Here is a 27,975-nt window from a genome sequence, read left to right as displayed (position 1 = left end):
GGAAGAGAGCGATTAACATGTGTTTTTAAATGTGATCCAGACCTCCTGTAACATGTGAGGGGAAGTGAGAGTCCAGAGCAGGGCCACCCCCATGTCCCACAGACACCCCCAACCCCCCCAACCCCCCCTCACTCACTCATCCAGGCCCTTTAGACTCAGCATGAAACTGACATAATGGATTAAATATGACAGTGGATAAAAAGTACACCAACACTTTAGGTTAGGGAACATATTCACTATTAACTAGGCGCCATATGTAAGAATGTGGCCAAAAACTGTTACTACATGCAAATTCAAAATACCGAGGTCTTTAAGATTTAGTTTTCTGACGTAACTGGCAACCCGTGGTTGCTCGGCAGCTGAGAATCTACTGACTGCAATGATTGGTAGACGGCGGTAGGTGGCGCCACATGACGCCAAAACATGATTTCAAAACATAAACATGATTTGCAGTCTGCAAAATATATTTTTTAATGCAAATATTTTGTCTGTACTGTTGTTGTTGGTGAGTTCAGTTTGTTATATGAACATTATTCCTGAGTCTCTGTGACATATTAGGAGGATTTTATCATTTATTACATAATGCACCTTTAACTAGGTGCTTACTAACATGCATATAAGTGGCATACTAGCCCTTTATTAGAAAATATTAAGCAATTAAGTGTAAATATTACACCTTATGTAGAAAAAATCTTATCATAAAACGTATTGTTAGTGGAGACAAGTTAAGCCAATAAGAGACATTTTCCCTCAAATCTGTCTTTTACAAATGAGAGGTTCAAGCTACGATTGAACGGAAATGGGAAAACTAGCAATACAATAAAAAGGCAAGGCAGCTTTATTTGAATGAACAATTTTAACAAAAGAAGCCCAATTATAACACAAATAAAACAGAAGAGTATAGAATAGAATAATAAACGAGAAGATGAAAACATAAAGTTTGACTAACATGGAGCATGAAATAAAAGTAGTGTTTTTAATCTGGATTAAAAAAAAACAAAAACCAAAAAAACCTGAGTCAGTGATTTGTCGGCAAGCAGCAGAACTTTAAAGTCTTTGTGTAATGTTTGAGGTGAGCAGATCCAGGTTTACTTTCATTTTAACTGCGACAGAAAGTGGACAAGCTTTTAACACAGCCTCAATTAATGACTGGTGCAAAACTAAATGTTTGTTAAATACAAATGTCAGGTTTTCCTTGGTTGACCTGAAATGCGTGTAGTGGCTAATGATTAGCTTAGTTGAGTGCATGCAGACGCACAGTAGCAGCAAAGCTGTGGCTTCACAAAGTTCTCCCTCTGAAAGACATGATGAATGACATGTGTCAGGCAGCAGGGCCTGGAGAGAGATTTATTTATTTGTTCTTGCAGCTGTGGTGATGCACGAGACCTTTTTCCTTTCCGATGAATCATGTTGCTTGGAAAGTGCACACGCACGCATGCACATTCTCACACTCACACACACACACACACACACTGCATCACTGTTTTTCCCCTGAAGTCGCCAGGAAGTTTGTCAGCGACCAAACACAAATGCTCCGGGCTGTGAACTAACAGGTGTACAGCAGGAGGGACAATCGTGCTTTATCACGTAGTTCACCTTCTTGTATAGCTGTACATTTTATTTATATATATTTCATCTCATATTTCTATTTCCTATATTTGAGTTGCCTGAAACCCTGCTGCTGTAACAGAATATTCTGAATATTTATAATTTTCCTGTTTTTAAAATCAATAAAGTCAATTTTCAATTTTCTATTGTCAATTTTCAAGCAATTTTACTGAACAAGTTTTGATAAAATTAAAGGAAAAGTCAGCTCAAACTTCAATAATGATATCACTAATTTCTTACTGTGAAGGATTGATATTGATTGATTAAATATTGATTAAAAATATCCTTAAAAAAAGATTTGATTCTCGATCATCATTATGACCCATATTTCTTCGCCATATCATTTCATCCTCGAGTCCAAAGCTGCTTTTCCACTACATGGTCCTGGCACACCTCGCCTCGGAACAGCACGACTCGACTCTACGCGGTTTGGTTGCTTTTCCATTACTACGGTACCTTGTCGATGTGGGGGCGGGGTCATCACAGCACGCACAAACTGGTGTCGCGTAAATGAATCATTAGAATCAGCTCATTATAAAGATTTGTTAGACTCTGTCTGACACAGTCACTGAACTGAAATACAGTGGCAAGGTTTGTGATGAAGAAAACGCTGGCTTCAAAGCAGTCTCTTTTTAACTGATCGACAATTCGGCATTGTTGGTTCTGACCAATCAGTGGCCGGCAGTCTGATGACGTCACGCACAGTATCGGCTCGGCTCGATTGGAACCTCGTCAGAGCAGGTACTAAAAAAGCACCATCGCTAATGGAAAAGCAAAAAAGCTGTGTTGAGGTGAGTCGAGTCATCGGGTGAATTCCAATTCCTTGCTTAACCCTCAATCTCAAAAACTCCCTCTAGTGCAAGTTCTGTCCCGATTCTCAGAAAAATTAAGTTGAGGGTCAAGTTTAAGGGCTGTATCGCCCTCAATATTGACATTATCAGAGACCGGTCTTGGGAGCAAGGGCTACCCAGAATGCATTGCATGTTTTGACATAACAAAGATTTGGATTTTACAGACTGGACGCAGCTTTGGCTTTATTCTGCCCCCTACAGTCTGAAGACGTATCTGCATTTAAGGGGTGTCCCATTTCTAAGTGACAGAATAACCCTCAACACTTGGTTTTGAGGCCAGTTAAGATTAAGGGTTGAGCTTGAGGGTTAAGATAGGAATTGGAATTGGTCCATCATGTAGTGGAAAAGTGAATATTTGTGTGTATGAGAGAGTTTGCACTGATTCAAAGATTGAGATGTTGTGTGAAGGTTCCCCACCCTCGGCTTATGAAGAGTCTCTGATCTTGGATCTCCAGTTTTTGGCTCTTTCAAAGCCATTTCTGCAGCTCTGGTAGTCTCTTAAAGCCTCTCTGATCTCGTCCTCTGTGGTCATCACAAATGGACCTGAGGGGCAAACAAAGGTGAGTTCTGCAAGTGACTCCTTTAACACACAAAGATGATTCATGTGGAGAAAAAAAAAAACCCCATGTCATACCGTGTTGGACCACAGGCTCTTTGATTGGTTCTCCAGCGATCAGCACAAAATGAGACTCTTCTGAGCCCTGCAGAGGAAACAGGAGGTACGGTCATCATCTTCAGCTGATGTGAACAAGTGGGGAATAAATCAAGAAGAAAATCGAACATTTCTGTTGCACAAAGGTTATGTTGTGTTTTTCTGACGACTGACGGAAAAAACCAGACACAATGAAATCCATGATTGGGAACTTTTCCTCAATCAGTTGGACAAAAACCAACTGCTGGTAGAATTTGCATTTTGGTGATCAAGATTTCATCAGACAGAAGACGAAAGTGGAAAAACTGACTACACAGAATTTAAATGAATTTAAAAGAAGAAAGCAAAACAAAACAAAAGTCCTCCAATATGTCTGTATACAGGAGATGTAAGTAAGTAAGAACACTTAATAGAGCACAGAAAAAAAATAATATTTTCTCTTCCATCTGCTGGTACAGGTTTCTTTTAAGGGTCAATGACATGACGTGCATATTTTTGTGTCTGTCCATTATTTAAAACAACAACAACAACAACAACAACTATTTAATCTTTTCATGACATCTATCACTTTATTCTATAAAACCTATTCATTTTCATACATTTTCAGTAAATTCAAATAATTATATTCTTTTATGTTTTGGCTTCTCAAACCCCTAAGACATCAGGTGAGCAGACTAAGAAAACTATTAAAAATATTATTTTAATAATGATAAATTCCAAATAAAATACTGGGAATTATTTAATGTTTGAAGTCTTTTGAAAAATGTTTTTTCCCTAATGTCAATAGTTTTAAAGCTGCTAAAATAACTGCAAAACATTTCCTAAATATCAGGGTGGTGCAACCATAAACATTGGACTTTATTTTGAAGTCAAGGTTTAGAATTTTTTTTTTATCATATAACTCTTTATTAAAAAAAAATAAAAAAATAAAAAGTGTTCTTGTGAACTTCATGAAAAAGGTAGAAAATAATGCTTCATCCAAACAGAAGCTTTTTAATTTGAGTTTAGTTGCAATTGTCCTGTGGCACAACTGCAAGGAATGTGACTATATAATGCTATTCAAAGCTCTAAGGTTATCCACAACACTTCTAGAATGTTTATTAGTTTTGAATTTAAAGATATTACACACTTTAAATCATTTTGGATGATAATTTGTACATTTTAGAATCCACTATCACTATCAATATGAGCATGACACAGGGCGAGCATTAACAATGATCCAGCTGCACGGGAAGCATATGTTGCAAAAAGAAAAGAGAGATAAAGTATTTTCCTGTTTTAAAATGTGAAATTGGATGTTTAAAACCTGACAAAACAGAGAGCAAAAATCTTAAACTATTGTAAAAAAACAAAAAACCCACAATGATAAATAAAATAATGTTTATCTGATGTAGACACCTTAAGGTATAGTTGCCAAATAATTAATTTTAAAATAAATATTAGGAATGTATATATATTTTTATAAATATTTGGTTGGGCCACCTGACATTTTTGTTGTAAAAAATGACATTGCATTACATCTACATTGAAGATACTTTAAAAAAATACCTTTTTAGAAGATTTATTTGTCATTGACCCTGAAGCAAAATAAAAAGGGCATGGTGAAAGTATGCAGTTCACACTGTTGACATCAGAACAAACAGCTTCAGAATCATCATTTATTCCAGACCTCTTAACTGGACCTTAAATGTGATTCCACGTTTATTCTATTAAAAATGCTGTTGTTAAAACTAAATATCTAACCCTCCTCACCTTGTTCTTGATCTTGACACAGTCTCCATCTCCAAACACCACGGTGTGATGAGACTCCACCTCCTGTTGCTCCTCATCTGGACCTTCAACACAGTTAAGTCAAGTTTTTACCCTTGAAGAACACTGTTTGAAATATTATTATTATAAAGATGATTGATTTGGTTTGTGGTCGACGAGTATATTTGAAAACAAATAGCAATCTATGACTCTCGGGAGGAGATGCTTCTATGTGGCAAATACAAGTTTAAGTCTCACTTTTTTGTGATTCACCAAAACCATGTTTAGGTTTACCACAGGTTTTGACACATTGTTTTAAAGGGACATATTATGCAAAACCAACTTTTTTAATCATTTTAATACTTATATACAGTTCGACTGTAGGCGCGCTAACATCGCTAAAGGAGCTAACAGACACTCAAAAGCGAACATATTATGAACAGGGCTGTTTTGTCAGAGTGATTGAACTGCTGTGGTGCTTCATCCTTAAGGTATTTTGACCAAAGCATGTCACAGACATGTTCATCAGGACACCAGGGAACTAGGTTAACTTGTATATGGGATAATATGAGTCCTTTAAAGAGAAATAGAAGCACCTGTGCGTTGACCTTACACTCTCTGCCTTGAGACTCTCATTCATCAGAAGCAGCTGCTTCAGCGTTTGGCCAGACAGCCTTTGTTCAAGTCCAAGACTACAAAATTCACGTAAATGTCTTTAATCTCAGCAGGCGTTTTACTTTGCGCCGTGTCATCATATCAACATCTGTCAACAATTGCAACTGGTCTGGGTGATCCTGCAGTGCAACACTGACGGAGAACAATTAAATCAGCACAAACACAAACTGTCTGACAGGGTTTGTTCTCATGACGTTGTCCAATAAGTAGGAAATACAAAGTTTGACAGGAACATGAGACAACAGGGCGTAGTTTTTACATGGTGTGATAGGTGACTGATCTGAAGCCAGATGTTAGTCATATTTTATACCCAAGAGTGTCATATTCTTTTCCAGTGAATGCCGGGTAAGTGTTTAAATTGAGCTGATCTCGTCTGACGCGTGAGGACGTCATTGTTTCGTGGCCCCGGCCGGCATGAATCCATCAGGCTTTAAAGTGGAACACATGGGCCTTTTTGGCTAAATGCGGGAAGGGGAAACGGCGATTGGACGGAGATCACACGCACAAACGTTTGTGGAAGAACAGCGTGAGAAGAAGAGTGTGTGAGTGATCTAAGAGGCCACTGATACAACCCAGGAAACCGTGAGTTCTTCTTGTTCTCGTGTTCCTCTGACGTGACAGACAACACAAGACAAGACACTGCAAAGATAAAAGAAAAGAAAAATAAAATAGGTATTCTTCACTCACCGACATGAATGGATCCAGATAATGTGTAGATGAACGCTGTCCATCCTGTCACACACACACAGATACTTAAATTAGTGCATTAAAAAAAGTAGTATCAAAAGTATCTGACCTTAAACTTGAAATAACTTTATTGACCACCTGGGGGCAGCAGTTTTTAACAACTGTGCTAATTATTGTAGCTGTGTCTATCATCGACTAAGGGTAATGTTTGACTCTTTGGTTAAATAAATAAATAAATAAATACATAAATGCTCGACTGTTTTCACTAGGTACTTGTTGTTAGGAGTGGGTCAAAATATGGATTTGGTGATATATGGTCGTCCTTCCTCGTGCACTATGACAATAGGTACTGGTTATTCTTGTGGTGGAAGTTACCCTGGCTGAAGAAGAGGGAGTTTACAGTTAATAGATTCTCCATTCACGTTCAATACATAGACTTTATGCACTTAAATCTCCATGTTCTGAAGAAATAGAGAAATCCTGCACTTTTGACTTTTCACTGATGTTCTGTTTTCTTCAGTTGGACAGATATCGTGATGTATTGCGATATGATCGTCTGTGATATTATTGGTATCGTGGACCATGTATCGTTAGCACCCAAACTTGCTGACTGAGTCCTCACATCTTGACAGTGATCAAATTCAAATTCAAGCACCAATTCTCCTCAAATTCAAGGACTGAATGTGCTGACACAGCAGCTTAAGATGGGAGATAATTTGCAGCACGCTCTGCATCTGGACAAGTGAGATCAGACTGGCCTTTCCATGTTTCCTATGTTCAAATACGCACTGACATCACGTCTGTTTGCGAGAACAAAATGATGCTTTTAGTGAGTCCGTCTGTCTGACTGCACAGATGTGTCTGATGTCAACGTGTTTGTGTGTCATGAGACAGGAAAAGAGACACAAGAGACTCTTCTCAAGTGAAACAAAGCACTACTCACTAGATTATTAAGATCAAAACCACAAAAAAGAAAGAGAACATATGTCATGACAGTGGCTAAAGTAAATCAAACGCTTATTAGTGGAAAAAAAAGGACAAAAGATGCTGCAGGTTGGACGACGTCAGCTGAGCTGGTGTTCTCTAATCCACCCCTGTCCAGCAATGATTGAGAGTCTTCAGACCTGTACTTAGTGTAGTCCTGGGTCGTAAAAACCAGTTCACATAGAAAAACTATATTTATTTATCTTTTATGATGTTAAATTTTCATATAACGCAAGACCGGTGTGTGAAATTCCGAACGTTCCACAGCAAAATACTGTTAGAGGGAGGACCCTTATCACTGCTGCACCACTGCATGATCAGGGCTTAGCTGAAGAAGTAACTGTGGTAGGAATAACAGGTGATACAAACAAACAAGTCAGAAACGGGACGATACAGATGAATTAGTGTTGTATACAATATAGAAAATACCATGACAGACATTCTTGGTCAACACTAGAACTGAAAAAATCTAACAATTTCCTTTAGAATATCGCTATAAAATGAGATTTATTCAAAACAAATCCCTACCTCGGGGAACAGGCTGCACATGCAGGGCTCCTGTCTGCAGCCGGAAATCCAGGTACAAGGTCGGTGTCCTCGTGAAAATCTGAGACTATGGGGAGGAAACAAAGAAGAAGATTATATTTACAGTCTAACACACAAACTGAAAACATTCTGTGGCATTAAAATCAACGTCAGAATCTACTATGGATTACATTGCTTCCACAGTTCATTTTGTGAGTTTACATCTATTTTATGACAGTTCACATATATATTTCACAAGTTTTACACCACTATTAGCATAAAAAACTCAGGTATTTATATTTAATAAGTGATATTTCTTTGTTATTGAGCATGTAAACTAGATATAATGGGTATTTTTTTTATCATATTTTTTAGGTGCACAAAAAACACCTTCTCAGACCCTTTTTCAGTGAGTTGTATATCGGGCTGCAAACTATTATTTATTTGACAAAATAATCACACGCACACGCGCACGCGCAAGCACACACACACACACACACACACACACACACACACACACACACACACACACACACACACACACACACACACACACACACACACACACACACACACACACACACACACACACACACACACACACACACACCTTTGCTCCTAAAGCCTCTCCAGATATAACAGCGACTGTAACTCCTCCCTGGCTGCGTTTAGGGACCTGTGAGTCTTTCAGATCTTGGTACGCTGGTTCCACCATCTTGTCTCGACTCGGCAGGTTCACCCACAGCTGTAGTCCCACCACCGGCTCCTCTGACACCGGCATTTCAGCGTGGACCACCCCCCGCCCTGCAGTCATCCACTGTGGAGGGACACAAGGAAGGATTTATATAATGTATACAACATAGTAAAAGGTCCGGTGTGTTACAAATTGAGTGTGCTACCCATTTATGTAGGTTAATAATTGCTTTAAAATAAAATAATTTGGTTTCATAGCCTGGGAATAAGCCACTTTAATGGATTTTAGACAAGGGCCTTGATTTATGGAGGCCGAACAGCAGACTTTCTTCATCTGGGCATGAGAGATGTTTGATGGAAGGAAGTGAAAGAGAAGGGAGGCATTGGTACAGCATACAGAGTAGAATATCAGAGAAGAAGACAAACACTGAGAGAAAACAGGGAGGAAGGAGAAGAAGAAGAAGAAGAGAGGAGACCAAGAACCAAAGGAAGAGTAAATAAAAGTAACACATGATGGAATCCAGAAGACGGCACTGAACGTGGGAACAAACAAGATGATAAAGTAAACAACTGGTGATGCGGCAGGAAATAAGAATTCAGTGACATGGTCCAACACTTTGCTCAAAGCAAAAAAAAACAAAACTAGTAAGATTAGTTTGACGAAATGACGTGTGTTTTAAATCAGGCAGTGAATCTAAACACTGGGACTAAATGAAGTTCGGTTAAAGAGCTTCTGCTTGGAGATGGAAATTTCCACTCTGTGTTGATGCAGTAAGTCATCTGTGAGTGTTCATAATGCTGCATGCTGGGATATTTACTCTCTGGATAACCTACAAGTCATGCTGAAATGATTTCATTGCAACTGTTACATAACTGGATGTTAAATAGTCATCATTTATAAAATACAATATATTTTCCCTACACTGATATAAAACAGAATCTAAGAATTCATCTTTTTCTCTCTTTTAATTTCATTTAATTTGAGACTTTGCCGAGTTTTCCCTGGAGGCAAAGGCAGGCGTCGAAGCATCTGCTTCTCCCACCAGAGGATCCACATGGTGTGTGTGTGTGTGAGTGTGTGTGTGTGAGCACACTCAGCTGACAGATTCAAGCTGAGTCAGCAGCCTGTGTGTGTGTGTGTGTGTCTCACTTTACAGCTTTAAAAACACAGGAAACTAACCCCAGGGCATGATATCCAATTAGTGTTAGAGTGCACAACATTATAATGCATATGTAATGTGTTTGTTTACCGAGAGGATTTAAGTTGCGTCCTCTGCTCTGCTATAGTACAGTACATATAGCTGTAAACATATCAGAATCAGAATAGTTTATTAATCCCCTCGGGGGGAGAAATTGTCACATTTGCTCCTTCGGAATCAAAATAACACACGGAAATTAAATATAATGAAGGGTGAGCAGCAGATAAAAGATAGACTTAAACATGAAATAAGTGTTTATTAGGTTCTATGACAATAGATGAATAATAAATATAATGTGTCAATGTAAAGTGTGTACATATGGATTATCGTAGCATGTATTAGCAATGTCCTTGAACTCTACCACATTTACACTCACTGATTACAGCTACTCTGGTAGATAATGTGTTTCTTCTGTCTGGAGAAAAACAGGAAACCTCTTCGTCTACCACTTTTATCAGCAGCAAAGGTTGGTTGTGTGTCGTGCACTGCAGTTTTACTGCTGTTGAGAAGATTTTGTGAACTGTAGGAAAAGATCCAGGCAAATAACATCCTCCATTTACAGTGTTTGTGTGAAGATCACAGTCTGTGGCTTCATATTCATATGTCGTAAAACGTGAGAGTAGCATCAGTCTTTTCATAAAGGGGATTCAAAATAAGTGAATCAAAGCTCTACTCACACTGCTATAACTTAAAAAAATATATTTTTTTCATCATCAGAAACAAATGTTAACATTTTGGGACAAAAAATCAACATAGTGGACAGATTGGATTCATGTATACGCAGGAATCTGGCAACGTGTCCTCGAACCACCTCCAAACGTGTTTTTCATGCACCACATGTGAGCAGATCACTCAGGATGAATGTTGACACTATGTCTAGGAACAGGCCTCAACTCCTTAGAAAGAAAGGGTGAAAGGGTTCCAATTCCTTGCTTAACCCTCAATCTCAAAAACTCCCTCTAGTGCAAGTTCTGTCCTGATTCTCAGAAAAATTAAGCTGAGGGTCAAGTTTAAGGGCTGTATCACCCTCAATATTGAGATTTTCCGAGACCACCCTTGGGAGCAAGGGCTACCCAGAATGCATTGCGTGTTTTCACATAATAAAGATGGCGCCGAAAGCAGCGAAGCGAGTGCGATACAAATGAAGTATTTTCTTTGTTAATAGAGATATAAAAATGATCTTAGTTTAGGCCCATATTATGGATTACTGACGTCATTGTTGCGTAACATTTATTTTTATTTGACCATCTTTTGTCAATAGTCGGCCGGTGTGGTTTACTTTTCAATAAGTCGTGGTGTGTGGTAACTGTCAGCTGAATATTTGTATGAGTATCATCTTATAACTAACTGACAACCTAATAACTTGACTGACAAACGGATCAGAATAAATAATCCTGACGTAAATGTCTTCTTCTTCTTCTTCTTTTTTGGAGTTGACAGACTGGACGCAGCTTTGGCGTTATTCTGCCCCCTACAGTCTGAAGACGTATCTGCATTTAAGGGGTGTCCCATTTCTAAGTGACAAAATAACCCTCAACACTTGGTTTTGAGGCCAGTTAAGATTAAGGGTTGAGCTTGAGGGTTAAGATAGGAATTGGAATTGGCCCATAACCTTAAACCTTACTTGTTCCTTGTTCCAAGACAATTGATTCAAATGAATGGCTCATTATCAGGCATTTGCAGTTCTTGCTGATGAGCTGACCTTTTGGAGGAACCCTGCCTTAAAATATGAAAATACCTTGAATTTCTTTGAAACACTATAAGACCAATTTCTACACACGTACTTGCAGATCTCCAGGTTTCAGACATCCAGAATGGCCACAGAAGTCTTCATGGGCTGAGATTCCCTGTAAAACATATGTTACCTGAGGGAAAACACATACACACACAGCGTTACTGTGTATCATGGGACATGATGAATAATATGGCTGTAAAGACTTTTTAAAGAGTTGTTCTTCTTCAGTCATTGCTTATTGCAAAATACTAATGTATATATTATACAATCATACAAAACATACTTATGGACTGCATTGTCAATTTATGCAAAAAAAAGCACCATATTTCCTGTGGTCAGGAAGGAAAAAAAAAGGTTTTATATGTGAGGTCACGGGTTAAAAGGTGAACATCTGCGATCACAGGCTCCTGCGACGAGCTGCCTGTGATCTGTCTCCACAGCTGTGTGATTTCAAAAAGTCATGTGAGCGTGAGCAAACACACCTGCTGAAATGCATGCTGGGAGTGCAGCCTGAACCTGTCCTCCCTCACTGGGAGATGTAAGCTGCGTCTGCCAAATCAAATACTTTTCAAGGATCTGGAGCTGGTGATCTGAGGACACTTTCTTCTCCTTCTTTTATAAAGTTTGATAACATCACACAACAGAGACATGTAACAATAATTATGGGATATGGTGATGTATATGGAATTTGATTTTAGTGAAGCTCGCTTCTTCATTTTCTTATTTGCGATTCTGACCATGAGCGGAGCTTAGGAAGCTGCTTAGGAAGGTAGATGTTTTTTTGTTTGTTAAATAAAGTCACCTCAAAATCCCTCCAACTGTCAAAGTGCATCAGGCCAAATCATGATGCTCATTTCCTCATTTTCAAAAAAATCATTAAAGTTATTCCCTAAGATGTTTGCTAATATTTTCAATGGATCCTTGTTTTAATGATTATTTCAACCCAAGCTTTTTTCTCAGCTGACCTTAAGAGGTTATGCACATTACTGTGTCACTGTATAATATACAGTAATAAACCTGACACCTCTGATATTCCATATAAACCCAAATCTTCATTTGTGGAAAAGTAGCACAGTCAATGTCCTCTCTTCACGGCGTCCCTTTGTCGCCATCTGGTGACAAAAGTAGGTAATTTGATCCTCTGCAGTAAATATTGGTCCTATGTTTTAATCGTTATGCTCCTTTCTTTTAGTTTAGTTGTCAGATCACATCTTAAGCCACTAGCCCCTTTTTAGAGGTGCAAACTTGGAGTAAACTTGGAGTAAGAAAATGTTATTCTAAAATTTTTGTTCCTCTTTGATAAGCTTAGATGATGTGCAAAGCATACTTCGTTGTTTAATGAAAATGAAAACACCCCCGCCTAAAAAATGGTATCATCCTCTTCTCACCGTTACGTTCTGTGTACCTGCACAGGTGCACCGCTCTGCAGCCCCTCATCACGTGCGAGCGAGTATCTGTGTTGTGAATCAAGTAAGTTGCTCTCAAACTTTTAGTTTAAATAGTTTAAACTATTTAGTCAGTCCATAATGACTGAATATAGTAGGTAATATAAACCAGCTATATGCATGTTGTATCAAATTACTTTTATTTATTATTATTATTCAAACCCACAATGAAGAATACAGCTTCTCTTGTGAAAGGGATTTGTGCTTTTAACAAATATTGTGTTTATAAGCCCAATAATAATAATAATAATAATGATGATGATGAAGATATTTAAAATGACACACATCTGTGTGTTTTTGATTAGGGTTGAACAATTCATTTAGAAATGTAATCGAAATCGCAGCTTAGTGGGTCGTGGTGGTGAAGCTCATGACCCAAGAATCACCCCGTCTTAAGCTCATTGTGTTGTAATGCATACATACTGTTTTTAGCTGTATTAGGTTAAGATGAACTGTACCGTTTCAAACCCTCTGTGAGGATGGTCTGGAAAACCTGAGGGCTTGCTCACTCTGAACTCATCCAACATCAGGAAGGGATCCAGGTTCCTCAGCTGCAAATAAAAAACGACTAATGAAAAGCAATATGGGAAAACAAAAAGGTGTGTTTATGGAAGAAAGAATTACAGTTTCACACTGGTTAGGAGTCACAACTCCTAACCATATATATGGTATTAAACATATATATATTATTACAATATAAAACATTAGAAAACACTTAAATCAAATATGAAAAAGGGTGCTTAGTATTGTGTGGCTGGATTTGACGATGAAGCCATTGAAAATATAAGAAATTACTTTATTTTACAACTATTCATCGATCAATGGCTTTTGGGTGTTTTTTTTCTTACTACTTGAGGTTTGGACCAATCCACATTTTACAACATGCATCCATCATCTACCGCTTTATCCTCCAGAGAGGGTTGAGGGGGTACTGTGCCTATCTCAGCTGACATAGGGCGATAGGCGGGTTCACCCTGGACAGTTCACCAGCCCATCACAGGGTCACAAATAGAGACAAACAACCATTCACACACTATGGACAATTTAGAGTGACCAATTCACCTAATCCCCATATCACATGTTTTTGGACTGTAATGTATGAAAACACTAAAATCAAACCAAAAAAGAGTTGTTTCCTATTTGTCTGGTGCAGGTAAATATTTGACATTGGTGCTTGAGACACTGGGTCACATGATGAAACTATGGATCAAACATAAACATGTTGGTGACTGACTTACCTCCTTCCTGCCGATGCTCCTGCGGACGTGAGCACCAACACCCTCTGACTGCTCCACACTCACAACGGCCTTTTCCACTTTCCTCACGTCCATTGCACTGGGGAAAGAATTCACCATTAAGCATCAAACATGCGCTAATGGTGTTTAAAATCACTTGTTCTTGTTCTTTCACACAATCATAACATTATATTTTGCACCCATTGTTCATTGGTGTTGGTGCAATTCACCTCTCTGGTACATTGTTGAACTCAAATTAAAATATTATCAATGGGGATAAAACTTAAATACTGAATGAATCGACAAATTCCTTTGATAATCACTGCTGGCAAATGGAATAGTGGACATTGTTTGCACTATCAATAGGTAAAAGGGTAAAAGTAAAAGGGAGTGCGATGATGTTTGAAATGTGTCAAACCTCAAATGAAACTTTCCACCAGCCACAAGGTTAGCACACAAATCACTTTTTGGCAAGTGGAATACTGCAGGTTATTGTTTGCACTAGCCCTTTACAGGTAAATCAACAGGTAAAAGGGACTGAGTGGCTATAATGTATGACATAGATTCACCTAGCATGAAACCCAGTGATTTTGACAGAAAAATATCCCCTCATCCACAAAGTAGGAGCACAGATCACTATTTGGCAACTGGAATTACACCTGCCCTGACAGGCATTTCACCAAGTAACAAAGGTTGAGTTGGTAAAATTGTAGCACAAATCACTTTTTGGCAACTGGAATACTGAATGTTATTGTTTGTACAAGCCCTTCACATGTATTTAAACAGACGAGAAATAACACATATTTCTTTTGTATTTAAGGTGAAGTAAGTAGTTTATAGTGCCATCTAGAGGAGAGGCTGAAATTTACAACAAAGAACTGCTCCTCTGCTCACCCCCTCCCTTCCCTGAGCGCTACGGTGTCCTCAGCTGGTCAAATGTCGTCCTCGTCGTCTTTCTCCGTGTCAGTAGATGAGGTCCGTGAGGTGAGGGAGAGGGCGGAGCTACCGCGGCCGTAGCAGACGAAGTGGAGAGAGAGGAGGCGGGACTTCAGCTACAAGTAAAGAGACGCTTGATTTGTTCTCTCACGTTTGTCCTTACAGGCTCCTGTAGAAACATGGCGTCTCTCTGCTAACAGTGACTATGCAACCACGGTCATGTTATTTTACATGACTTTTTGAAACACTACGAAAATGAAACAAAAACTATTATACAGCGACTAGACAATGCAGGAGCACATAATATGTATAAAAAAGTGGATTTTGGGTTATATAAACCCATAAATACTACACAGTGTCCCTTTAAACAGACGAGAACACATATTTCTTTTGTATTTCAACCAACAACAACAACAACGAAACAAAAAAACAAAATCTGTAAATCATTTTTAACCAAACACAGACAGAATATTTGTATAGGACGGTTTCATTGACATAAAAAGCACCTGTAATCGCCAGAATTCGCGCGACACAGCTTGGAACAGGTCCAGTTTCTGGCTGTCTATCACTTTTTTGACACGACACTTGTGCTGAAAACATAGTTCTCAGAGACCAGAGCGCAACAACTCAGCTCATTCAGCCCTCGCTGTTTTTGTCACTTTCCTGGAAATGTATTTTCACTGTGTGACATTTCTTTTCCTGACTGAAAAACGGTATTTTAAGTGACGCGGTTTCTTTTCTCGGGCACGTTGGTGTATCGTTTATTTGAAGCGGAGAACACACAGCTTTAATCCGCGTTTTAACCTCGAAAGCGACCTTAAATACCGCAGAGGGTGAAGTGACTGAGATATTGAACATCTACTTAGCTGCTTAACATCCACGTACCTGATGTAAACGAGCAGAATTCCCCGTGAATGTTGAGAAGAGTTGTTGGTTTGACTGCTCTCGTGCTCCTCAGGTGGATAACAACATGGACGTCACTCAGGGGGCGTGGCTTCATGGGAGAAAAGTGCAAGTCATTGTTCACGAACATGACTATGGAAAAAAGTGGGGGATTGTGTTTGTGGGTCATTTAAACTTTGTGTCATTTAAAAACAACAACAACAAAAAAATTATATTTCAATTTTGTCATTTTTTCCTCAAAAATGTAATGTTTCAACTTTTATCAATTAAAAAAAAAAAGTTTAAACTTTTGTCAATTTTTATTTAAATTTAATGTTTCAACTTTTGTCTTTTTTAAATTAATGTTTCAACTTTTGTCTTTTTTAAATTAATGTTTCAACTTTTGTCTTTTTTAAATTAATGTTTCAACTTTTGTCAATAAAAAAGTTTAAACTTTTGTCCTTTAAAAAAAAAACTATAATGTTTCAACTTTTGTAATTTTTTCATTTTTTTTAATTAATGTTTCAACTTTTGTCTTTTTTTTATTTTAATGTTTCAACTTTTGTCAAATTTTTTTATTTAACGTTTCAACTTTTTTATTTTTTTTATTTAATGTTTCAACTTTTGTCTTTTAAAATTTTTTTTTAATTAATGTTTCAACTTTTGTCTTTTTTTTTAATTTTAATGTTTCAAATTTTGTCAAATTTTTTAATTTAATGTTTCAACTTTTGTCTTTTTTTAAATTATTTTTTTAGTGATGCATGCAATGATAAAACAGAATAACAAAGCAATGGCAATGACATCACTGTTGTATAACAAAAAGAAAAAAGATTACCAAATCCAGATCAATTTTATCCGGATTAAACCTTTTGAAAAACCAGGCCCTGGTGACACGAGAGCTAGACAAATGGTGATGACCAAAGCCAAAAATAAAATGTTGACATTAACTTGTTTTATATACAGTATATGCTTTACAGATTCAATTTGCATCATCAATTTTTTTTAAATATGAACTATATATACATATATGTATATGTATATGTATATACAGGCACCTGAGTTTGAGACCCCTGCTGTAAAGATTAAGGCAGGTATGGAAAAAAAAATAAAAAATCTTTATAATGATTCACAGCAACAATAAAAAAAAAAACAACAGAAAAAAAGAAAACATTGAACATCTTCCCTGAATACATTCATTTAACAGCAAGGCTTTTATTGTGAAATATTTCCAGAACCCGTGGGTACTGCTTCAAATGAACATTAATATACAGTATAAAAGTATGCCATTTAAATACCAAGGAAAAGCCCAATGTGAAACATAGTCATCAGTTTTGAAGAGGCTGATAAATAGTGATAATAAGAGCTGATCAGCAGCTGACTCACACACTTACTGCACACACACACACACAGTCATGCTATGAGGGAATGAGACCTCACAATGAACCTGTTATATCACATCAGACCAGAGCAGGAGGTTTACTCTTGGTCACAAATATCCCCTCAGCCACGAGACAGGAGCAAAAAAAAAACAGATTAAAAAGATCAGTTTCATCAGAGGATTAAACTCCCTGCAGTCTCAGTTAAAGCCACAGCAGTCCTTGCATTTGTTGAATGTAATATTCTTTAGTTTTAGATTTCTCCCCATTCAATTCAGACGCAGCGCCGTCGTCCTGCTGCCTGTGACGCACGATGGCCTCAGCGATTCTCGTGCTGGCAGCCTGTCCTCCTGCAAGGTTTACTGCATGAGGTCCAACCTGTGAGAAAGGTCAAAGAAAGAGTGAAATAAATGTGTCATTTTTATTAGTTTTAGTGTTAGTTTTCTTTTATTTATTTATGGTGATTCCCATAATAAGTATTCTGTGTCATAAAAACCCAGCAAGGCGAGATCTACTAATCTTGTTAAATGTTTATTGGACATTACTGGATACAGACCAATAAGTGTAAACAAAAATACTGGGTATTTACCTGGTTTCTATATGGTGAATTTAAGTGTATCTGGTCATTAAAATTATTACAAATGGGATTTATTTCTGTTTTTTTTCCTTTGGTGGCCCTCAGTCCAATGTTGGGTTCATAAATTGGCCTCAGGTATCAACACTTTGAGAACCCCTGACTTAGATGAATCAGCTCAACCCAATTAACTAGATGTTTCACTTGCATAACCTCACGTCACACATTAAAAAAAAGATTTTTATTATGTATGAAAATATAACCTTTCAAAATAAATACACTTCATATGAACCCAAAAGGATTACGTATGCAATACATTTACAAATACAAAAACTAAGCACATTTTCGATCCAGTTTAAGTTAGTTTTAGTTTGTTAATTCAGTTTCAATTAGTTTTTAACTCCAGTTTTTATTTACTTCAGTTTAGTTTTGCCTATTTCGTTATAAAAACCTTGCAGTGGACGCACCTGAAGAGCAGTGTACTGCCCCATCAGATAGAGTGGACAACCTTCTGCCCACTGTAAACTCTCAGAGATGCATGGCCAGCCATCAATCGCCTTAATGGAGGACACAGCAGATACATTTAATGAGTCTCTTAAACAGTCTATTTTCACATGTTTACATTGTTTTACCTGAATCGGGAAATCCTTGATCACTTCAGAAAGCAACGGGTCCTGGTTCACGTCGAGTTTGCAGCCAGTGGCGAGCCAGATCATGTCTCCAGTCCAGCGGTCTCCAGTGCTGAGGGACAGACTCCAGTCCTGGCTCCTGTAGCACCAGGTGGCCTCACTCACCTGGACAGTTAGGACTCGTCTCACATATGGAATCTCACAGGGTCGTACCTATGTTCCCCGGGTCCTATGTTCCCCGATCGGGGAGCATCGGACCTTTTTTTTTTTTAAAAAAGGGTCCTATGTTCCCCACTTTGTGGAAGCCTGGGTGTGGAGCTCCAGGGTAAAGGGGTAGGGTTAGGGTCCTATGTTCCCCGGGTCCTTTTGGGTGAACAGCGGGGAACATAGAACCCTTTTTTAGAGAAAGGGTCCAATGTTCCCCCCACAGTTACCTGACAGTATGTCCTCACGTCCACCTGTCCCTTCAGTATGAACGGCTGCAGGTGGATGTAGGCCTCCGGTGTGACGGCCCCTCCTTTCCTTGCCTGGCGAATCATTGCCAGCCGCTTGTGAAGATTCCGCTCACCGTAGAATTGTCGCAGGTAGGCTTGGCCGTCCATCTTGATGCCGTGCTCCACGTGCGAGTAGCGGCCCACCAGACTCTCCACGTCGCCCACGTCGAACTGTTTCAGCTGTAGAGGAAACAGTGAAGCAGACTGAAGGGGGAGCAGACAGGTGAGCGTTGCAGTAACTCACATGCAGTTGCACACTGCGTGTCACTGAACCTGGAGGTGTTTCCTCATGACCCAGGTGACGTGACTGGCACCTCGCTGCAGGGCGAGCGAGACGACATGAGCGCTGGTCAGACCTCCGCCTACGACCATCACTCTCTGCCGTCTCTCACACACCACACACAACTCTAGACACACAGAGAACTTGCTGAGTGCAGAGGTCCAGACACCTCAGGTTGGATACAATTCATATTATTCTTGCAAAGCAATGTTGATTATCTTTATATTTACTAGATAAAAGCAAAAACATTTGACACCTGACTTGCCTTCAGGGACTAAAGCCTCTTCCTCTTCTTGCTTTGCGTTTGACAGACAGTGCATGAGCCGCACAGTGTGCTGCAAACGCTCCTCTGGGTAGCTCTCGCCAATGCTTTTGACCCACGAAGGGATGTTTGCCATCGAGGCACGGGTCGGTCCTGTCGCCATGACGACCCGACGAGCTTTTAAGGCGATGCCTTCTCGAAGTTGGACTTGAAAATACTTGACTCTCTTCTTGTCAGTCTTTTCTTCCCCGGGCTCAATAACAGGGACGATGCGCTCCACAGTTCCCTTCACCAGCAGTCTGTCCAGGTTGTATCGCTGCACCTGCAGGAGTTCACATCCATCAAGTCAGAGATCTAAAAATAAAAGCAATGATCTCACTTCTGGATCTCATGCTGCTGGATTTTCCAACAGTTTCCATCTCATGGTAAACGAACCACACACAAACCAAAACCAACAGCTATTTACTTCCTCCATCTCGTGTTGTTGTCACGTCATCATCACTCCTACGTTTGTGACCAAAGACTGTCCGAAAATGATGTCATCTTTCAAATATGTTAAAAAAGTGAGGCAATCATAACTTGAACTTGAAATGATGTTATGTTTCAAAGAAAAGCTGCTATAAAATGATGTTAAAGCTATACATACCTTTCTTGCATTTTTACACTTTTCTTTTGTAATCTTAAATTGCTCCTAATAAGCATATGTCACTCTAAAACATAAGATAAACCCACCAGGTTTTGAAACTCATCATTATTATTTATCATATTATTATGATCAAAGTATGACCAATTAGGCAATTCGGACCGAATAAAATAATTGGCCGAGCTTCCTGTCTGTCTTCTGTCGCATCTCTGACAGAGCTGTGTTACAAACATCTGCTGACTTTTGTGGTGTTTGGAGACTCTCATGTGAAAGCACGTATCAAGAAAGGTAAAGTATAGCTTTAAGTTTTTAAAATATGTTTAAAAACTATGACCAAAAAGTGTCCTAAAATAATGTAAATGTTAAAAAATATGTTTAAAAAAAAATAAAAAAAAGTGAGAATTTTTTTACTTTTGGCACCAAAAATTGCTATAAAATATGTTATGTTTCAAAAAGTAAAATTCTAAAAAGAGCCTAGGCTGCCTAAAGAGTATTGTAACTTCTAATCTAATCCTCCCTGTGTATCTAACCTGATCTCTGAAGAACTCCACGCTCAGTTTGGTTCCTGGCAGACTGAAGGACAAACTCCTCTTCAGTGTCGAGGTGATGTTCAGCCGTTTCTTCTCCTTCTTGCCAAGTCGCATGTCATTAAAAAAGGCATTTTCATCCAGAATATAAACCTGGTCAGGGAGGCAGTGAAGCTCTGCTGAACGATCACTCTTTATGACAAACTCCTGCAGCGCTCTCTGTCAAAGAAAACGCACAAACTTGTTCATATTCGTGCTGTAAAAAAATCACCAATCGGTGTCTTTGAGTTCATGTACCTTATTGAGAGGGTCTGTGTGCACCAGTGTGTGTGAGCGCAGGTGAGGGATCCTCAGTGCAGTGAACTGGCTCTCCCACAGAGTGGTCCACTCGCCATAGGAATCTACCACTTGGAGACTCAGCGGGGGGGAAACAGGGCTCCTCGATACTGACGGTTGTTCGTCCTCCAGCGTCCTTTCTGTAGACAGAGACACATGCGAACGGAACAATGACGGACTTCAAAATGATGGCAAAGAGGAACACTTTCAACCTCACCAAGTTATTAAATGTCCTCTGTACCTAATAAAGTGATTGTTTTTACGTTGTTGCAGGTAAATATGACCTTCACAAAGTATAGTGTTCATTGTTTCCTAGAGCTTGGGATCGACAGACTGTTGAGCGTTTCTTCATAAGAACATGTCAGTTATCAACAAAATTGTTTTCGCTCTATATTCAAACTTGCTCCTGGATGAAGTCTTAATCAGGCTCATCGTACCAGTCGTTGGCCTCCTCTGCTTCTTCTTCTTGCCACTGGAGCAGCTGTTGCTGCATGTTTCAGGACGTGGATCAGACCTCAGTGAGTCGTCGGGAGTTTTTGGACGACAGAGCAGGGTCGCGAGGGTCAGGGCATGAGGGCCGGCCCCCACGATCAACACATCCACTGTCACCATCTGAACACACACACACACACACACACACACACACACACACACACACACACACACACACACACACACACACACACACACACACACACACACACACACACGGAAAGGACATTATACACTTCATTTTGTTTGGTAAAGCTCTATAGTTCCATCACTAACCCTAAGTGTATTAGTTTAGTAGCAGAAGCTTCACATGCAGAATGTACCAGTGAATCTTCAGGACCAGGTCGAGTTGTCGACGTCTCCTGTGGTGGAACCGTGGTCTCTCTCTCTCTCTCTGTGTGTGTGTGTGTGTGTGTGTCCACTCTGACACACACTGCAGAACCTGTGGCATGTTTTCTGTCATGTAACTCAATCCACCTCAGTACCGTCTACAGATTTAGCTTTAGAGTTCACAAGCTCAACAGGGGAAAATCTGGAAATAGCCAGCGTGTGTGTGCTCGTGTAAAATTAGCCACGCAACTCATCTCTGTGTGTGTCGACAAAACAGAAAGTTTATTTATTTTTTTTAATCTTAAAGATGTCGATGAGAGTGACATCAGAGAAGAAGGATGTTCTTAGGAGGTTCCTACAAAGTCAAAACACTTCTGAATAAAGAATTCATGCACAATTGTTCACCTCCAAAAATATAAGTATATTTTTCTTTGAAGCATAACCTAATGTACACTACTGGACAATGTCAAATCTGTTGCCCACAGACAAACACGGCCACGTTGGCCTAGGGTTAGGGTTAGGGTTCATGTTCAGGTTATTGTACGTTAGTCATGTGTGTTCACATTTAAAGGAACCAGGTCAGTAATTGTGAGATAAACTTCTGTAAGAGAGTCAACACAACTATAATCCACAGGGTTAGGGTTTATTTCTCCAACACCTTTGACCAGCTATCTATCTATCTATCTGTCTATCTATCTATCTATCTATCTATCTATCTATCTATCTATCTATCTATCTATCTATCTATCTATCTATCTATCTATCTATCTATCTGTCTGTCTGTCTGTCTGTCTGTCTGTCTGTCTGTCTGTCTGTCTGTCTGTCTGTCTGTCTGTCTGTGTCTGTCTATCTATCTATCTATCTATCTATCTATCTATCTATCTATCTATCTATCTATCTATCTATCTATCTATCTATCTGTCTATCTGTCTATCTGTCTGTCTGTCTGTCTGTCTGTCTGTCTGTCTGTCTATCTATCTAGCTTGTGAATGAAGTGTTAATTATCCTGGAGTAACATAAATGAACCTAACAATAATAAATCAGGTGATGTTTCACTCTCGACTGTTACAGAGGAAGTCGTTCTCTTCCTGTGGTTCCCCTCATTATTAATACTTCCTCTTTTCTTTGTGCAAGATTCAATATCTTGATGTTGACTGACACAAACACATGTTTACAGCAAAAGCAGGAAGTCATCATGAGTGTAGAAGAAAGTCTAGTTCAAGTGTCATTCCAATAAAAATCCTTGTGTTACTCAATTTCTGCCTGGTATCTGCATATTTCACTTCTGCTTTCTGACGAAGTGTCCACGACATGTCCCATCATCTTCATCTATTTCCCACTTCTGACATGGGTTCCTCCTCCAGTGTCCCTTCATGTACTTCCCCTTTGATTCATACAAAGTAGAAGCACAAGGGAAAAAAAGGGCTTTAAAAACCTGCCTCAGTGTCTGGTGTCAGCTTTAGTCTTCAGCATTAAGACAGCGATGGATCTGACGGTGGGTTTAATCAGGATTTATATTTATATATATATATATATATATATATATATATATATATATATATATATATATATATATATATATATATATATATATATATATATATATATATATATATATATATATATATATATATATATACGACTGTGTGTGCTAGCTGATATTTCTATCTATATTTACTTATTTTTTTACTCAGGATTCCAGGGTACACGGCGGCGTGATGATCATCCACACGATCCACGAAGGAAAGCATCAGTATGAAGTGGAAAAGGTGGTGAAGCCCAGGGAAGCAGCTGGAGAGAAGATATTTATCAGGTAGTTTCGACTTTGGCTTTAGCCTCTTTGTGTAAAAGTCAGATGACTGTGGTGACACATACACATAAACACCTGCAATAGCTCCATGTTTGTTCATATTATTATGAGGATAAGAATAACTATGTTTATAACTGAGAACGCTTTATGATTTACAAAAAGAATGACAAAACAGTCATTGTATGTGAGGAAAAAGTATTTCTTTTATTGTAATTGTTGTCAGGAGAGGAGACAAACTGATGCAGATAAACGGTGTGGACCTGAGAGGACTCACACCTGAAGACCTGGCACAGATGTTAGCTGAAGGGAATCCAATGCTGGTGAGTTTATCAAGACTTCCTTGGTTTCCTGGGTTTTTAGGCTGCGTTTGACTCATTTTTTAACTTTTATTTATGTCACAATAATGTTTATTCATATAAGTGAGGCAACAATTTTGATGTTTTCATTACATAGTGAAGAGACTATTATTAGAGCCTTTATTGCTCTTGAACTATAGCTGTGGACAATATGGTCAATACACAACATGGATAACACAATATAGACAATAATAAATGTTTCTAAATACACAGTCACTTTGATTACTACTGCTGTATTTTTCACTTTAACAACATATATGTGTGTGTGTTGTTTAGATTTAACTCTTGAGTACATTCTTGGATTAAAGAAAAAGTCTGAATTCTAGAGATTAAAATCAGAATCTGAGATGAAAGTCACATTCTGGGATTAAAGAAAAAATCAGAATTCTGAGATTAACTTCAGATTTCTGAGATTTAATCTCATAATTGAGATTTCTGACATTAAAGTCACATTCTGAGATTAAAGTCAGATTACTCAAACTTTTGTGATGAATAAAACTGTTGAATCTTAAAGGTGAACAAACCTCCTGTGTTAGCTTTCATGGCCATTTAGTTGGAGCCAAACTGAGTCAAACTGACCTTCTACCAACTAACTCTAAAATCATTATGGATAATAGTAAAATATCATATTATATATTTTGGTTGTCTAGTGATACTAGTAACATCTATTCTGATTATATTTACAGTTAACATAACCTTTTATTTCTAGACTGTACACAAGGTGAGCAAGACGAAGATCAAGGATCCGCCTCAGAGCGATGGAGACGTTCTGCTTCCCTTCTTCAAGGATTACACACATCTCAGCTTCACCATGGAGATGACGAGGGAGCGCGAGGATGAGGATGAGGAGCAGGGAGGAGACGGAAGTGAGGGTGGGGCTGTGGAGGAGGAGGAGAGGGAGGAGCAGGAGGTTTGTCAAACTGAAACTGAGGAGAAGCAGGATCTGCTCATCGTTACCATGACGAAAACCACCATCTCCGTGGTGACGGGGAGAGGCTGCGATTCCGTGGGTCAGTGTGAGGGATGTCAGGGCAGAGGATGCACCTTTCATGACGTGGTCATGGTGTCAGAGTCCAGCACAGTCACACTGGGTGAGTAACTTTGACTTCTCTTCTCTTAATAACTAAAAGAACACCAGGTGCTATTGCTAATGGAATCCACCGAGACTAGAAAAGCACTTTATAAATGAAATACTGAGCATTTACATTTATCCTGTTTAACTTTCAGTTCCCAGAGGAGGCGGCAGTTTCAGACGGGACAACTCGCAAGACACCACGATCGAACACGTGGCCACGGAGCAGTACCTCCGAAGTCTGTGTTCACAGAAAATTCCCTCAGCTTCATCAGTTCCACGTTTGTCCTTCAGAGTAAAGTCTTGACATCGTTGATGACACAATTGGAATTGTATGTTGACATTTTGGTTTGTTCCTTTCAGAGAACATCACAGTCTACTATTACAGGTCGACTGTGATGGAGAAGACGTTCAGAGGGATACCAGTGGTCCTAAACTTCACCGACTCTGACTGCTTCCTCAGGTGCTACAAGGAAGGACAGAAGGTGTGTCTTCAAGTGGAGGTAACGTTCAACTAAGTCTACACTACAGTTCAAAAGTTTGGGCTCACTTAGAAAGTCCTTATTTTTGAAGGAAAACATTTTTTTTTCAATGAATATAACATTAAATGAATCATAAATACACTCTATACATTGTTAATGTGGTAAACGACTATTCTAGCTGTAAACGTCTGGTTTTTAATGGAATGTGTAGGTGTATTGGGGTTAACAAGTTACAAAGTAACACATTACAGTACCAATATTACTCTTTTGGGGAACAAAGTAAAGTAACGCATTACACTAAAAATATCGGTAACTACACCACTTTACTTTACTATAGTAACGCGCTTTTCTGCGTCACCCATGCTGTGTGTGCCTGTGTGTAAAGTTCTGATCTGTTTAAGTGATGTGTGTGCATGTGTGTTGATTGTGTGTGTGCTTGTGTGTGTGCTTGCCTTTTGTCATGGATGTGGGGATAAAACTGCGCATAGAGAAATGATCCAGTCTGTGTTGGATCATATGGTTTTACATGTCATTTTGTATACATTTATACAATAAACACTATGTGGTCAGGCTAAGTGATGTTTGTCCATGTATCTACACGGTTAATTAAGAAACGTGAAAGTAACAAGTAGTGAAGTTACTTTTCAAATCCTGTAACTAGTAAAGTAATCTCATTACAATTTACAGAAGTAACTAATTTTGAGTAACTACCCCAACACTGAGTGTATAGAGGCCCATTTCCAGTCTTCTAATGGTACATTGTGTTTGCTAATCGCGTTCGAAGGCTGTTGGATGATTAGAAAACCCTTCATTTCAGTTCAATCAGATTTCAAACACTTTGAGTACTTTTTGTTCAGGTGGGTAATTTCTATTCATATATAAATATATAGATTTTTTTTCATCAGATAGACACGTTTCACATTCTTATAACCTCTGTATACACTGTGCTGTGTGTTACTGTTACACATCAATGTGATAGTGCTGAAGTAAAGTTATATACAAAATAAACATCGGAGCTTAAGTAACAATTAACTTAAAATTATTTGACTTATAATTTATCTATCTGAGAAGCCATAATATGTTGTAGAGCTGGAACAATTACTCGATTATTCGATTATTAATTCAATAGAAAATTAATCGTCAACTATTTTGATCATCGATTAATAGGTTTGAAGCTTTTTTCATGATTAAAACAAGATTTCTAATTGTTTTAGCTTATTAAATGTGAATAATGTCTGGTTTCTTTGCTCCATAAAACAAGTAAATCATTTCCAGGTTTGACAAACACTAATCAACTTTTCCTGACAAACCATTACTCGATTAATGGTGAAAATAATCATTAGTTGCAGCCCTAAGATGTTGTGTTTGCAAATAAAAATAGTTTATCTTCAAAATATGAACAATGACATATTTTAAGAGGACTATTTCAATACTTAGAATAAAGAATACAGTATATGCTTCCGATGTCCACTAGAGGGCGGTGGTTAACACTTTCAGAATCTCTGTGCTAACGTTTCAATTATGTTAAAGGTGAAGTAAGTAGTTTATAGTGCCATCTAGAGGAGAGGCTGAAATTTACAGCAAAGAACTGCTCCTCTGCTCACCCCCCCCCCCCCACCCCCCCTTCCCTGAGCGGAGGCGGGACTTCCGCTACAAGTAAAGCGACGCTTGATTTGCGTTTGTCCTTACAGGCTCCTGTAGAAACATGGCGTCTCGCTGCTAACAGTGTCTATGCAACCACGGCCCGTGACCATGTTATTTTACATGACTTTTTGAAACACTACGAAAATGAAACAAAAACAATTATACAGCGACTAGACAATGCAGGAGCACATAATATGTATAAAAAAGTGGATTTTGGGTTATATAAACCTATAAATACTACACAGTGTCCCTTTAAATTGGCCTCCATTATAAAAAAACACTTGAAAGCAAAGTAATGCACACATTGTCGTTGCAGACGTGCCAAAAGCAGACGCTGCGGAAGATTTCCATGAACGACGAGACCAAACTGGCCTTTGTCTTCTACATGAAGTCGGACCACGTGGGCCAGAAGACTTTTGAGTCGGCGGCGCACGGCGGATGGTTCATCGAAATCATCAACACAGACACGGTGACGATCGAACCTGCGGAAGGAATGACCGAGGAGAACACGTTCCGCTTCGTCATTCAGAAGAGTCTCCAGTCGAGTCAGTTAAAGGCCTGAAGTTCACTCAGGGATTGCGGCGCGATGGCGAGGAATCAAAGACTTTTGAGATATATATTTGTTATATACTGCTCTAAGTATATGACAAATACTCCTGCAGCAGTAGGGATGTTTCCAATGCTGCATAAAATCCAATTAATTTTGGAAAAACCTCTCATTTTGAGGAGAGCAAACTGCAAAAAAAGCTACACGTGAAAAAACTAAAGATACAGCCGTCGAACACCTGCTGTGTCCAACTTCTTAAATGTGA

The 27,975-nt window shown here is 38.8% G+C and overlaps 2 protein-coding genes across 4 annotated transcripts; both read right to left on the bottom strand.

Annotated features, from left to right (window-relative positions):
- Positions 1–912: 912 nt before the first annotated feature.
- pir (pirin) lies at positions 913–15,965 on the bottom strand. Of its 3 annotated transcripts, XM_083900714.1 has the most exons (12): positions 15,860–15,933; positions 14,933–15,090; positions 14,042–14,138; positions 13,262–13,354; positions 11,408–11,488; positions 8,342–8,548; positions 7,735–7,819; positions 6,223–6,267; positions 4,864–4,946; positions 3,094–3,160; positions 2,877–3,002; positions 913–2,369 (listed from the first exon to the last, which is right to left on the bottom strand). In XM_083900714.1, the coding sequence occupies exons 3-11, from the start codon at positions 14,132–14,134 to the stop codon at positions 2,884–2,886; spliced, it is 873 nt and encodes a 290-aa protein (XP_083756840.1). In that variant the 5' UTR covers positions 14,135–14,138; positions 14,933–15,090; positions 15,860–15,933; the 3' UTR covers positions 913–2,369; positions 2,877–2,883. The 3 variants fall into 3 exon arrangements, with proteins under 3 accessions (XP_083756840.1, XP_083756838.1, XP_083756839.1); XM_083900712.1 differs by having other exon boundaries at positions 913–3,002; XM_083900713.1 differs by lacking the exon at positions 14,933–15,090 and having other exon boundaries at positions 913–3,002; positions 15,860–15,965.
- A 1,184-nt stretch (positions 15,966–17,149) lies between these two features.
- On the bottom strand, positions 17,150–21,879 carry LOC310936626 (uncharacterized protein). Its single transcript, XM_083900709.1, has 10 exons — positions 21,793–21,879; positions 21,415–21,589; positions 20,939–21,117; positions 20,645–20,860; positions 19,475–19,793; positions 19,203–19,336; positions 18,870–19,109; positions 18,439–18,600; positions 18,274–18,363; positions 17,150–17,610 (listed from the first exon to the last, which is right to left on the bottom strand). Exons 2-10 carry the CDS (start codon positions 21,587–21,589, stop codon positions 17,437–17,439), a joined length of 1,689 nt encoding a protein of 562 aa, XP_083756835.1. The 5' UTR covers positions 21,793–21,879; the 3' UTR covers positions 17,150–17,436.
- Between the last annotated feature and the right edge of the window lie 6,096 nt (positions 21,880–27,975).

This window comes from Microchirus variegatus, assembly GCF_963457635.1.
Source record: "Microchirus variegatus genome assembly, chromosome: 14".
Classification (NCBI taxonomy): domain Eukaryota; kingdom Metazoa; phylum Chordata; class Actinopteri; order Pleuronectiformes; family Soleidae; genus Microchirus; species Microchirus variegatus.
This window is presented reverse-complemented; position numbering and strand designations above follow the sequence as displayed.

Bases quoted from the DNA above. Each gene is read 5' to 3' on its own strand.
- LOC310936626 (XM_083900709.1), bottom strand. From the start codon at position 21,589: ATGGTGACAGTGGATGTGTTGATCGTGGGGGCCGGCCCTCATGCCCTG. The intron at 20,861-20,938 runs GTACATGAACTC...TTTCTTTGACAG, and splicing joins ACACAGACCCTCTCAATAAG to AGAGCGCTGCAGGAGTTTGT. The intron at 19,794-20,644 runs GTTAGATACACA...GAACTCCTGCAG, and splicing joins TGGAGTTCTTCAGAGATCAG to GTGCAGCGATACAACCTGGA.
- pir (XM_083900713.1), bottom strand. From the start codon at position 14,134: ATGGACGTGAGGAAAGTGGAAAAGGCCGTTGTGAGTGTGGAGCAGTCA. The intron at 13,355-14,041 runs GTAAGTCAGTCA...TTTTATTTGCAG, and splicing joins GGAGCATCGGCAGGAAGGAG to CTGAGGAACCTGGATCCCTT. The intron at 7,820-8,341 runs GTGTGTGTGTGT...TCCTCCCCATAG, and splicing joins GAGAGGCTTTAGGAGCAAAG to TCTCAGATTTTCACGAGGAC.